Below are 12,851 nucleotides of genomic sequence, written 5' to 3' on the forward strand. Positions count from 1 at the left end.
GTCAGTATGTGGCTTTTAAGACCTAAGTCAAATCAGCACAAGGCAAGAATGAAGCTCAGCCAGAAATCCCAGGGATTTTTAAAAGGCCAAGTCTAAGAGTTACAAAATTATTTTAAATTATGAAATTTCATCACCTAGGCACAGACACCAACAGTAACAGTTCTTGAAAGCAAAGACAAAGTTTAGCAGATAGAACAGGTAGAAGAGGAACAGATTGTCAGCATTCAACATTAGGAAATTCAGCTTCAGAGAAGGTGCATGAAGTGCTGCTCCCAAAGCATGACTAGCTCTCCCCAACCCGACACTGGGTCAGGAGCTAACATTTACCTCCCACCTGAACTGTTACTCAGCACAACAATTAGAGAAAACCAGAGTTCAACACAGTGAATTAACACTATACTGAGTTACCCTTCAAATTAAACAAAAATCCTAAAATGCTTTGAGCAATACAAGGTCTTTGCTGCTGTAATGACATGTGCTCCCTCTAGCCTTAATGAAAACAGAATTGGAGGGTTACCTAAATTTGACTCCCTTTCACACACAGATTCTGAAGTTCAGGTGAGTTAAGCTTAAATTGTCTCACCTGTTAAAGGAAAAAGATCAATTCCAGAGAATGCAACTCTACCCCACAGCAGGAGTTGGAGCAGTTCACCTCCTTCACACTCTCTGGCCCAGCTCAGTGCTCAGTGCTCAGTGCACTGAGCCAGTGCAGCTACAGTGCTCAATGTCCCAGTGCCAGGCTCCTGCTCAGCACCAGTGCTGGCTGTGGCCCTGCATGCAAGACAGGACACTCTGTGAGCTGCTCCTTCCCCTGCACACCTCGCTCTGGGCACGGGGGCTGACCTCGCTCAGTGCCTGCTGTTGACACAGCTCCTAACACACAGCTCTATGGACATGCACTGAGGCACCTGGGCAGCACACATGTGCCAAAGTGCAGTGCAAACCATGCTGCTGTGTGCACAGCCATGCATTTATGTGCATGCTGCCTAAATTCAGACCCCTTTCCTTAGCTGGAAAACCTCTACAAGCAAAAGCTCAGTCCATGGAAGCAGCAGTAATCTCCAGACTGTCATTCAAAGGTCATAAATAAGCAAAAATGGCTCCAAGGACTTTCTTTTTCCTCTTTGTGGAACTGTAGAAAATAGGAACTGAGAAGGTTTAGGCAGAAGAATAATGCTAATAAAAGCTGTACAACAAAGAAAGGGAATCTATGCTGTAATCAACCAATGCTCACAGACCAGCAGCTCTGAGACCCGACCTACAAGATCAGATGCCATGGAAAAAGTGAGGAACACTTGCTACAACTAAACTCCTACCTCAGATCAATGTTTCTTGAGAAAAATTTTTAAAAACAATTTAGCTCAATCTATAGTCAAAAGGAAATAGATGTGTAATAGCTCTGAGACCGTGTGGTAACAGCAGAAGAAAAGTATACAAAGACCTGAAGAATTCTTTGAGACTGGGGAGAAAAAAAGTTTGCATGCAAGGTTCTTCTGGACTAAACACTGTACTTTAAATTCACACTCCATGCTGAAACCACCTTGTCCTGAATACTGAGGCTTTGCTGCAGCAATTCCCCATGCAGCATCCCCACCACCTGCTCCCACTACCGCGGGGCCTGAGCCACCCCCAAATACTCACTGGAGTTGGTCTGGGACACTGAGGTGGCCGTGGTGGTGGTGGAAGTGGTGGAGGACTGCGTGCTGGAGGAGGTGGATGGAGATGCTGCAGATGCAGGGCTGCTGGTGGTGGGGGTGGAGGCCCCCACGGCCTGGGCCTGGGCCGCCAGCATTGGCGTCAGCTCTGACTGCTGGATGACCTTGACCCCGTCCGGCTTCGTCCACGCTGACTCCCGTGTCCGTGCGTTGTAGAAATAGACCTGTGGCAGAGAGTGGCCCGTCACACCACAGCTCACTGCAGGAAAGCTGCCTGTGCCTCCAGGGATCCCACCCCAGCGCCTGCCTGTGTGAGCAGGGCTCACAGAAGGACCACCCACGACAGCCATCTCACCTTCCCGTCCGGAGTTTTGTTCTCTACCCAGATCTCCTCGGCTGGGGGCATTGCTGGTGTTCCCGGCGCAGAGACCGGCGGCATTCCTGGAGGGAACATCATACCAGGAGGTGGTGGCATGCTACCCATGGGAGGAGGCATAAATGGTGGTCTCTAAAGGCATATAATAACAATAATGATGATAATTATAACAACAATATAATTTAAAACAGTTTTCCTTTCTTTGGAACCAACAGACACTACACCAGCAGTAAGGACAGCTGTGCCAGGCTTGGACACTTCTCTAACAATCCAATGCTCCCAGCTCAGGGAATGTGCTTCCTGCAACCCCCTACCCATGGCAGAACAGCTGAAGCCATCGCTTCACTTCTGAGATGCAAACATCAAGGCACCTGAAAAAGGTGGCATGAACAGAAATGTGGTCAAAGAAAAGTCCAAAAGTCCTCTCCTGAAAAGGAGAAAATATTTCAATGCAAGGAAGAAAAAGAATGGAAGAGCTGTTCCCAAACAGCTGCTGCTCAGACGTCCCCATCTGTGAACCAAATACCTGAGAAACCAAATGACCCTCCTAGGAAAGTGTTAAAAAAACTAAATTACAAGTAAGCATCCAGTTTGTCAGCACAGCTGAGAAGTGGGCTTAATTAAAATCCATGACACTCCTAAATTCCCCACTAACTAAAATTCTAACTAGTGACAATTAAAATAAAAACACGATGAAATTACATGCTCATTATTGCATGGTAAGAAATCCTGACCTGTCCTGCACATAGTTACCTTAAAGCCTAAATACTCATTTATCATTCAAAGTACATTCAATTCTTTCATTTTGCTTGTTTACTTGAACTGTTTGAAATTCCTTACATGCAACAAGTACAGTGAACACTTCATTGTAAAAACAGTTGACAAAATTCACCAAATTCTTTAGCTCACTCTGCAAACACCTACAAGTGCCCTAATTATCCCCATCACCCCAGCTCTAACTGAACGACAGCCCCGAGCGCCGCGCTCATCCCGAGCCTGCGGGGAGACTGGGGCTGGGACAGCCCAGGACACCCCACGCCACAGGGAGGGGATGGCTCCGTGACGAGCTGCACACATGGGCCCTCAGCTGCCTCCCTGCACCCACAGCTGTACCCCTGGCAGCTGCCAGTGCTGCCACGTCCTTGGCTCCTGTCAGGAGCTGCCACCTTTCTGCTCTAAGAGTGGTATTTTAAACTGCTCTTTAAATCCACATACCAAATTAGTAATGATCATTTGCATTAAATACTACTAAAAAAGGTAGCCAAGAGTGATGGATGGCATTCTACATAAACAAAAAAAAGCCTTCAACTCAACTGTAGCCTGCCTTCCCTCCCTTGCTCCTCCTCAACAGCTCTTGCATCTGCTAAACCATGAGCTTCCCCTTTCTTGCTCTTACGACCTGTACGAAGACTCCCGTGAGGAGAAGCCCACTTTCCACCTGCTACAGCTGCTTTCCCCAGTCCAGAAGTAAAATCAGGTGGGCAGTCAGTGCCAGGTGTGCAGCCTGGTCCCAGCACATCCTGAGCCCTGCTCCGAGCACAGCTCCCCCCATTCTGGCCATCACATCTGCCTCTGCAGCGGCCGCTGGCAGGGAGTGAAGCCAGCCCTCAGCATGGAGCACGGTGCCAGCACAGCCTGAGACACCCAGCCACGGCTGACGCTGCTGAGCACAGCTCACGGCATGTGTGACAGCTGGGAGCAGCAGCACACCCTGGATGGAAATCAAACACAGAAATCAGGGAGACACCCACAGCCAGGCCTGGGATCCAAAGTAACTCTGGTTGGTTCCTCAAACTGTAATTACAAATAGTAGGTTTAATCCATTATTTACAGCACGTGGTACCATTCAGCTCCTCAGCCTGCCCACACGGCACTTACACTGCCCTAATGGGAAGGCACCCCCACAAAGCAATTAAATAACAGCACAAGGCAATTATAACAATCCATTTCTCTTTCACAAAGGTGCTGTCCCTTACAAACTGTTCAGGCCTCAGAAAGACAGAAAAAAGACCACGCACCACTTTAGTAGTGGGGGAGCTGAGCAGAAGCTGTATTTGCATGCCTCAGGTATGATGTTGTATAACACCATGCTTGAGCCCTGTGTTCTCATCTTGCCTTGCTGTTTCCTTCACCCATTTCAATGTCCATTCTTGTACTATTTCAACACAATCACAGAATCAATTGGAATTGAAATACACTGGAAAAGCCCTGCCAGACTATCAAGTCCAACCTGTGCCAAATCCCCACCTTGCCACCCAGCCCAGAGCACTGAGTGCCATGTCCCGTTGTTCCCTGGACACCTCCAGGGCTGGGGACTCCAGCACCATCCTGAGCCTTCTGTCCAGGCTGAGCCCTCCTAGATCCCTCAGCTGCTCTCATCAGACTTGTGTTCCAGACTCTCCACCAGCTTTACTGCCGTTCTCCACACACGCTCCATGTCCCTCCTGAAATTGAGGGGCCCAGAACTGGACATTTCCACGTGTAAAAAACAAACGAAAAATCCCTAAACCTCACTTAAATAACCCAGAATTCCTTACCTGTAGGTGTGGAGGCCCCATGGGCGGGGGGATCCCCCCCGGCGGTGGCATCGGGGGCATGCTGGGGTCAAAGGGGGGTCGGCCGAAGGGGGGCCGGGGGGGCGGAGGAGGGCCCCGCATCATCCCGAAGGGCGGGGGCGGCCGCAGGAGGGGCGGGGGGCCCCGCAGAACCGCGCTGGGCGGGGGCGCGGGGCCGCGGAACCGCAGCGCCTGCTGCTGAGCCATCCTGGGGAGAGACAGGGACACAGGGAACACGGGTTACTGCCACTTGCTGCTGGGCTGGAGGGAAGTCAGTTGTGACAAAGAACCGGGAAAAACCCAATAAACACCAACAAACAGGCTGTGCAGAACAAGTCAAGTGTGCAACTATTTCAGGATGCTCTTCTGCTTCACAATTCAAGGTTATTAGTCCTCAACTGTTAATTTTTTCTCATGAGAATGGATAGTAGCCATGGCTGGGATGGGGTACGCAGCCACTGGGAAGCGCATCCTTCCGTAGCTGCCAAAGCTGCCTGAGCACGGCCTGGTGCTCTGAGCGCTGCCTGCAGGTCCGTCCCGAGCCTCTCCGGCCGGACAGGCCCGCAGGGCTCGGTCCTGCAGCACCGGGGACTGCCAGCACCTCCTCCGTCCCCGCAGGCGGGACCCGCGGCAGGGCTTGGCCCGGCCACCGCTGTCCCCGAGCTGGCCACCCGGCCCTCCGCACGGGGTCTCGGGGCCGGGGACACAGGAAAACCTTCGCCTTCAGGACCGGCAAAGCTGCTCTGGGGGGAACGATTTCACCACTGAGTGCAATGCGATACAATGGTCACATGAGGATTCAGACTCGAAAACACAGGAGGTTATGAGACGGTGAGAGACAACAGACACGGTCTATCCGTATTCCGAAGGGACCCCCCGGCACCCGGTCCCGCGCCCGGGAGCAGCTCCGGCCCGGTGAGCGGGAACAGGGCCCATCCGAGCGCACGAGGGGCCGGGAATGGAGGCGGGAGAGCTCCCGCCGGCCCGCCCCCACCACCCGGCCCCGCCCCAGCTCGGCCGGCAGACCGGCCCGGGCGCGGCCCGGCCCACCGTACCGGAGGTCGGTGCCAAAGCGCTCGCCCGCTGCCGCCGCCGCCTCCCCGTCGCCGCCGCCGCCCCGCTCCGCCATGGCCGCCACCGTCGCGCGCATCCGACCCGCCCCGCGCAGGCCCCGCCGCGCCCCATTGGCCAGCAGACCTGTCCGTCAGCGCGCGCGGGGCCGAGCCCGCCCCGCCATTGGCCGCCGCGCCCGCCGGCTTTGAATGGGGGGAGCCGGACGCGCCGCGATTGGCTGCGCGCGGGAGGTCCGCGCCGCTCGCGTCTGGGGTCACGTGAGGCGCGACCCGGAGAGGGAACCGGAAGTAACTCACGCCGTAGGCGGAAAGGGAGGAACAGCATCCAATCAGCGGTCGGAACCACGTTCGCCAATCAGCGCCCGCAGCCGGCGGAGCGAGTCCCCCCCAAACCAAATAGGGAATGTCAGTGACCCGTGACGTCACGGAGCACTGAGCCAATGAACGCTCCCGGAGCGGGGAGCCCCGTGGCCGCTAGGGGGTGCTGTGCGAGCGGGGGCTCTGAGGGGCCCGGGGGGTTCTGAGGGGCCCGGGGGGCTCTGAGGGGCCCGGGGGGTTCTGGGGAGTTCCGAGGGATCCGGGAGACTCGGGGGGCTCCGAGGGGTGCGGGGGCTCCGGGGCTGGGCTCCCCGGGGCGCGGTGGGCCAGGCTCCGCAGGCAGCACCGCGTGTCCGCCCGGGGAGCCCGGCACGCGGGGCAGGCACCGCCGGCCTGGAGCCGTCCTGTCCCGGGTGACAGGCCCTGTGAGCCGGGTCCCTGGGCACGGGGACCGCAGCTCCTCCTGGGGACATTCGGCAGCCCCGGCCCGGCAACGGCACTGGGAAAACCTCGGAGTCAGGGGTGAGCCCTGCGGGGACCGCTGCCAACACCGGGAGCTCAGCGTTCGGAACGGATGGAGCACTGCTGGGCAGCTGCCGGCAGCTGCAGCACTCGTTGCGAAGAAACACCCGAATGGCAGAGCAGGGACACATTCCCGATACATAGTCCTGTGCCAAAAGGACGCCAGAGCCTCTCTGGGCTGTCAGGCCTTTCCATCTCTAACTAGTTTTGTGTTCCCACATTTCCCATCCCTCTCCTGCTCTCAATAAAAAGATACGTCTTTTTTTAGATAATGAAAACAAGAAATTGCTAGGGGGCCTTTTGGAGGTGCTGAACTACAGAGACCTTTAAACACTTTGAGTTTGCTGCTCAGGATCTTTATTCATGTGTTTTGCTTGAAATTGCTGCCACGATGAGGATTTGGGACAGGTCAGCGGGTGCTGGGCTCTGCCTGTGTGTCCTGCTCCATCCCGGCACGTCCACTCCATGTCCCGGCTGCAGCAGGTCGGGGGCCGGGGCCCTCCCTGCTCTGTGCCCCAGCGCCTGCTGCGCTCTGCCGGGCACGGCATGGAGCCGGGTGTTCCTCCCGCGCTTCCCACCGCATCCACCTCCCCAGCACTTTCTGATGGCAGAGATTAAAACTGGTTTTACCCACCAGTGCTCCAGTGCTCCACACACAGCGGGGCTGCCTGCCTTCCATGCGTCTTTCATCCTCTTTATCTCCCTGTTCCAGGGTTGTCTCCATGTTTTATTGATGTCAAGCTAGCAGGTGGGAGCAGCTGCAGGGCCCTCTCCCAGGTTCGGGGGGGGGGGGGGCTGGCACCACCACTGTACTCCAGCCCCCTCACCTTTGTGTTCTCAAAACATTCCAGTCAGGAATTCTCAGGCTGTGGCTCCTTCAGGAGCAGTTAGTTAATGGTGATCTGCAAAACAAGTCATTTTGACGAATCTGCTGGCAGCTCCCTATGCTGCAGGACATGGCTCTTGGCAACAGTACAGTTTGCTGTGATTGATATGCACTTCCCTGGATTTCATTGAAACCAAGAGTTCCAATGGCTCAATTCGCTGTTTGCCTGGACACCCTCCCTAACTCCCAGTGGTGCAGGGGGACTGATGGCAGGCTCTGTTGATCCCCTCAGGAAGCCGTGGCACTGCTCCCGGAGCTGGGAGGGTGTTGCTGGCCATGCTCCTCGGAGAACGGGGCTGTGGCAAGCACTGGAACCAGGGGAAATTTCTTCGGGGGAATCACACACCCCCACCCACTGCAGAGCTAGTGGATCTGCTGATGGAATTCTGCAAATGGAATGGCTGTGGGTACCCTGCGTATCCAGGCAGTTTTCCAGAGAAGTCTGGGACCCCCACTGCAGCCCTGGTTCCCCTCTCTCTCCTGCCAACCCTCCCCAGACCCATTGTTCCCTGGCTGGAAAGCTGCTGGCTATGCTGTGCCAGATACCAGCACAGAGCTGCTGTGCTGCTGTCACTGCTGCTGTTGTTGCTCCAAAAATTGCTCCCAGGAAGGTTTTCAATTGAGAACCTTTTCAAATATTTGTATATCTGTAGTTTTTAAAAGGTGGTTTGTAACATGGTCTGACTTTTCTGCCAGGAGTATGGGAAGGAGTTCTGAAACCCCATAGTGTGGATGCTCCATCTCAAACCTGCCCGTGTTCATGCATTTTCTTGGTCCAAGCTGAGTGGCCTAACTGATCCTTGTTGCAGCTCTGTGCCACGAGCTGGTTTCAGCAGCAGGGTTCCCTCTGGCATGGTGTGGCAGAGCTGCTGGGGGCTCTCACTGCCGGGACTGGCCCCTGCCGTGGAGCTGCAGCAGCCCTGGGGTTGTGTCGTCTCGGAGACGCTGACATCCTGCCATTCTTCTTTCAGTTTTTCAGATTTCAGGTTGAAGTGTGATGACAAATTAAAAATCTTGCCCTGGGCTGTCTGCAGGGCCTCTGGGCTGCTGTGGTGCCAGCATCTGCCAGGGAGAGCCCCAGATCCCGTGCTGGAGGCGGCAGCGGGGGAGGCTCCTGCTGGCATCGAGGTGTTTCTGCCTTCCCAGCCCCCCTCGGCCTCACGGTTCACTGCTGAAGTTGGGGGTGAATCCTGTGGGCTCATCCCCCATCCCCTCCAGCCATGGGGGCCATGGCTGCCGTGCCCCTGCTTGGCCTGGGAGCTGGGCTGGCCCATTCTGTGGCCACGAGAGGCATCGTCTGGGCAATGTGGGGAGCAAGAGGGTCTGGGCATTATTGAAATTAAACAGGGCACCTCCCTGTCTGTCGGCACGGTATGCTGCACACAGGCTCCAGGCACGGAGCTCGCCTGCCTGCTCCCAGGCTTTCCCTGTATTTGCATGAAAACACCCCGGTTTTTTCCTCTACATATGTAGCCTGCAGATTCCCTTCTATGTGGGGAAAGGGGGTGCAGGCTCAGCCAAGAGCAGCAGATGGGCAGGAGGTCTGGAAGGGGCCCTGAGTCAGTCAGAGCAGGGGTTTGCCCAAACGAGCTGGTTGGAGGTGTTGGCTGTGAAGAGCCCAGCAGGGCAGAACCCAGCAGGGCTGCCTGCAGCACGTTTCTTCTTGAAGCTCCTTGGCCAGGGGGGACAGTGCCACTGGCCCTGAGAGTCCTTCTGAAAGCATCAGAGTCCTGTGACTGCATCAGCTACTGCAGAGCTGGGAGCAGGCCCTGGCCAGGAGGGTGCTTGGTCACACCTTGAAATTCTGGGAGCATCCAGGGAAAGTTCTCCTGTCTGAAACCAGCCACAGAGCTGACACTAATAAAAAAAGACCGCTAAAAAGCCGTGTGATACTCTGCTCTGCTCCCGATCCCTCTCTCCCTCTATTGCTGCTGGCATTTTATGAAATATTGATGTGCCTAGGTGCTGCCGCTCTCCCGTTTACTCCACGCTGCTGCCGCAGCCACGCCGGCCCCGGGCCGGGCTCCGGGGGGAGCTCCGGGTGGGCCCCGGGGGGATCCCGGGCCGGGCTCCGGGTGGGCCCCGGGGGGATCCCGGGCCGGGCTCCGGGGGGATCCCGGGCCGGGCTCCGGGGGGAGCTCCGGGTGGGCCCCGGGGGGATCCCGGGCCGGGCTCCGGGGGGATCCCGGGCCGGGCTCCGGGGGGATCCCGGGCCGGGCTCCGGGGGGAGCTCCGAGCCGGCTCCCACGGCGGAGCCGAGCAGTTCGGTGCCGCGGCTGGGGAGCAGACTGCAGCTCCTGGCCGGAGCAGGCGGGGTCTTCTCATGGGCTTGGAGAGGCCGTGTTCCCTTCCCTTCTCATGCCAGGCTCTTCTCCAGCTCCTGACCATCACTTCTGGTCCCTCCGGGTGGCCTCCTCCAGCCCGTGCTGCCTCGGGCTTCTCCCCGGGCTGCCGGAGCTCGGTACCGAGGAGTTCGGTACCGAGGAGCTCGGTACTGAGGGGCTCGGTACTGAGGGGCTCGGTACCGAGGAGTTCGGTACTGAGGAGTTCGGTTCTGAGGGGCTCGGTACTGAGGGGCTCGGTGCTGAGGAGCTCGGTACTGAGGGGCTCGGTACTGAGGGGCTCGGTACTGAGGAGCTCGGTACTGAGGGGCTCGGTGCTGAGGAGCTCGGTACTGAGGGGCTCGGTACTGAGGGGCTCGGTGCTGAGGGGCTCGGTACCGAGGAGCTCGGTACTGAGGGGCTCGGTACTGAGGGGATCGGTGCTGAGGGGCTCGGTGCTGAGGGGCTCGGTACCGAGGGGCTCGGTACTGAGGAGCTCGGTACTGAGGAGCTCGGTTCTGAGGGGCTCGGTGCTGAGGAGCTCGGTACCGAGGAGCTCGGTACTGAGGGGCTCGGTGCTGAGGAGCTCGGTGCTGAGGGGCTCGGTACTGAGGAGCTCGGTACTGAGGAGCTCGGTGCTGAGGGGCTCGGTACCGAGGAGTTCGGTACTGAGGGGCTCGGTACCGAGGAGCTCGGTGCTGAGGGGCTCGGTTCTGAGGGGCTCGGTACTGAGGAGCTCGGTTCTGAGGAGCTCGGTACCGAGGAGCTCGGTACTGAGGGGCTCGGTACCGAGGAGCTCGGTTCTGAGGAGCTCGGTACCGAGGAGCTCGGTACTGAGGGGCTCGGTACCGAGGAGCTCGGTGCCGCACACGCTCCGGCCCAGCGGCTGCCCGGGCTCCCCGGAGCCGCCCCACGAGGCCCCAGAGCGGCGCTGCCCCGGGAGGAGGGCCGGGAAGCCGCCGGCAGCGGCGGCAGGGCCAGTGAGGGGACACGGGCTGGCTTCGGGCCGGGCCTGTGCGGTCACGCCAGGGACAGGAGAGCATCCTCGCAGCACCGCAAATGTGCCTCCTTCCCCCAGAGACCGGCAGCGCTCCGGCTCCGGGGTTAATATTTGATGAAGTTTTAGGGCAGACGTGCCCGCAGCAGGACGGGGGGCGCAGGGGCCCAGGGCCCGGGCACCGGGGACGGATCCGTGCGGTTCCAGAGGGCTGCTGCAGTCCGGACCGCGGGGAACTGGAGCCAGCCCAGTCCTCAGGCCTCAGCTCTGCTGGGCTGTCGTGTCTCAGGAATGGCATCGGTGTGAAATCCCGGGATGCCTCATCTCATGGCCAATTCGCTCAGGTTTCCTCGGCGGGGGCTAATGTGTTTTCCATGTTAAGGAGGCTGCACGTGGCGTCCAGCCTGACTGCAGCACGGAGCCGCTAATACTGCATGACTGGCACACGTGCCCCATTGGCAGGGGACAGGGCTGCTTGCGTCCTCCAGCGGCTTTTGCCTGGGCTGACCCCAAATTTACAATATTTCAGGTTTCCTTGTTAAAGGAGGAAGCAAACGACTTTTCTCACCCCAGTGTCTCTGACAAGGAAATTATTTGCTCTATCCAAAATATTTCAGGTTCCTTCATTGCTCTTCCTAATAAACTTTTCAACTCGAACTGAATTTGTCTCCTTGGGAGGAAAAATGTCTTTGAAAACTCAGGAGAAGGGAGACGCTGAAGGCAGAAGGCATGGAGGAAAAGGGACTGGAAGTCTGGAATTTTGCAGCTGGAAACTGTTTTTCTCTGGGGAAGCAGCAGGGCTCCAGCTCCAGCTCACACACACTCAATCACACGCCTGCACACGTATGTGTATGAGTATCGTGTGTGCCTGCCAGGCCATCAGCTATTCCCACCTGCACCACAGCACCTGCTGCCTTGCTCCTGAGCCCTCTCCCCTCTCTCCCCCCTCTTCCTCACGCATGCTTTTGTACATCTAGGAGCTCCACCGGCCCCCTCGTGTTATCAGATGTGCTGCTATTGATTTCCTCCCTGCATTTGTTTTTGTTATTCATTATTAATGGGATCATTTTTCCATCCTTTGTGCATGAAGGCAAATTTTGTGTAAAAATCAATTGAGTGAGCAGTGCCAATGGCTTGTTTGCTTTTCTGTGCTTTCATCTCCTGTGCACAGGTCTCGGGAGACAGAGAGCAGGATATTAAGGAACAAGCATGGAACGGGAAAAAAAATAAAAAAAAAATCAGTTGTTAGTGGTTTCATAACACTAAACCATAGACAGGGGGTTTGCCTGCTGAGTCTCTCACACGTGTACTGGGCATTTCCTATTTCAGCAGGTTTCCCTTTCCCCTTTATCTGGCCTGTCACTGAAAGGGAATTCCCTTTCTCAGCAAATTTCACTTGCATTTTTAATTTTACCTGTGCAAGATGTGTTTGTGCATAGGTTTGTGTTTTGAAGAATCAAATGTCCCAGGATGGGTCCCCCAGACCTACTGCCCGTGACAAGGAGCCCCATCCCTCCAAGAAAATGGTGAGTCCTGATGCCCAGGCACCTGGAGAGACGAGGCAGGAGGGAGTGGGGGATGCGCGGGGCTGTGATCTGGTGGCAGCTTCTCACAAACCCGGAATTCCGAGCTCTGGCTCCATCCTTCCTCCTGCCATCGCCTGCTGTCCCTGCTTACTGCCTCCCGGACCCTGCTCGTTGTTCTGAGGGGAAAGCGTGGGCAGCTCCTTTGTGCCTCTTCAGCATTAAATAGCGCTTCTGAGTTATTCCCAGCGAGGCCCAAAGAAGTCCATGCCCAGCTCCAGGAAGACTGGATGAGCTTCCTGTGTCACAGGGTTTACCCGAGAGCACCAGAGCTTGGGAGCCAAAGCCAGGGACAGACAAAGGCACGAGTGGTGACCGAGCAGCACGTACCTGACCTCCAAAATAAATCTCAAATGAAGAGATCAGGTCCGCTATGTGAGAGCCGGGCACTGCCGGGAGAAAAGGAGCCGGGAGGGAGGAAGGGTGAGCTAAAAGATCAAGGGGCTTAAGGTCTGCCTGGTGAACGTGTTGGAGGTGAGCAAGAGCTCACAGGAGCTGCTGTGTAGGACAGGAGCTGCGGGTTTGGGAAAGTTCGTTTAGGACTTGTTTTATATCCTAAAGGCGC

The 12,851-nt window shown here is 56.8% G+C and overlaps 1 protein-coding gene across 11 annotated transcripts in view; it reads right to left on the reverse strand.

The window, feature by feature from the left end:
* TCERG1 (transcription elongation regulator 1) overlaps positions 1–5,931 on the reverse strand; it is a 29,166-nt gene extending 23,235 nt beyond the window's left edge. For 4 of the 11 annotated variants that reach the window (XM_086851263.1, XM_086851258.1, XM_086851257.1 and 1 more), the window contains exons 1-4: positions 5,642–5,741; positions 4,569–4,794; positions 2,011–2,163; positions 1,642–1,879 (exon numbers count right to left, since the gene is read on the reverse strand). In XM_086851263.1, coding sequence (XP_086707389.1) covers positions 1,642–1,879; positions 2,011–2,163; positions 4,569–4,794; positions 5,642–5,736 — 712 coding nt within the window. In that variant the 5' untranslated portion in view covers positions 5,737–5,741. Of the gene's footprint in view, positions 1–1,641; positions 1,880–2,010; positions 2,164–4,568; positions 4,795–5,641; positions 5,747–5,783 lie in introns of those variants that run through there. The other 7 variants (XM_086851264.1, XM_086851262.1, XM_086851266.1 and 4 more) reach the window with 6 other exon arrangements.
* Between the last annotated feature and the right edge of the window lie 6,920 nt (positions 5,932–12,851).

Source organism: Cyanistes caeruleus, chromosome 15 (assembly GCF_971803275.1).
Source record: "Cyanistes caeruleus chromosome 15, bCyaCae1.hap1.1, whole genome shotgun sequence".
Taxonomy (NCBI): Eukaryota; Metazoa; Chordata; class Aves; order Passeriformes; family Paridae; genus Cyanistes; species Cyanistes caeruleus.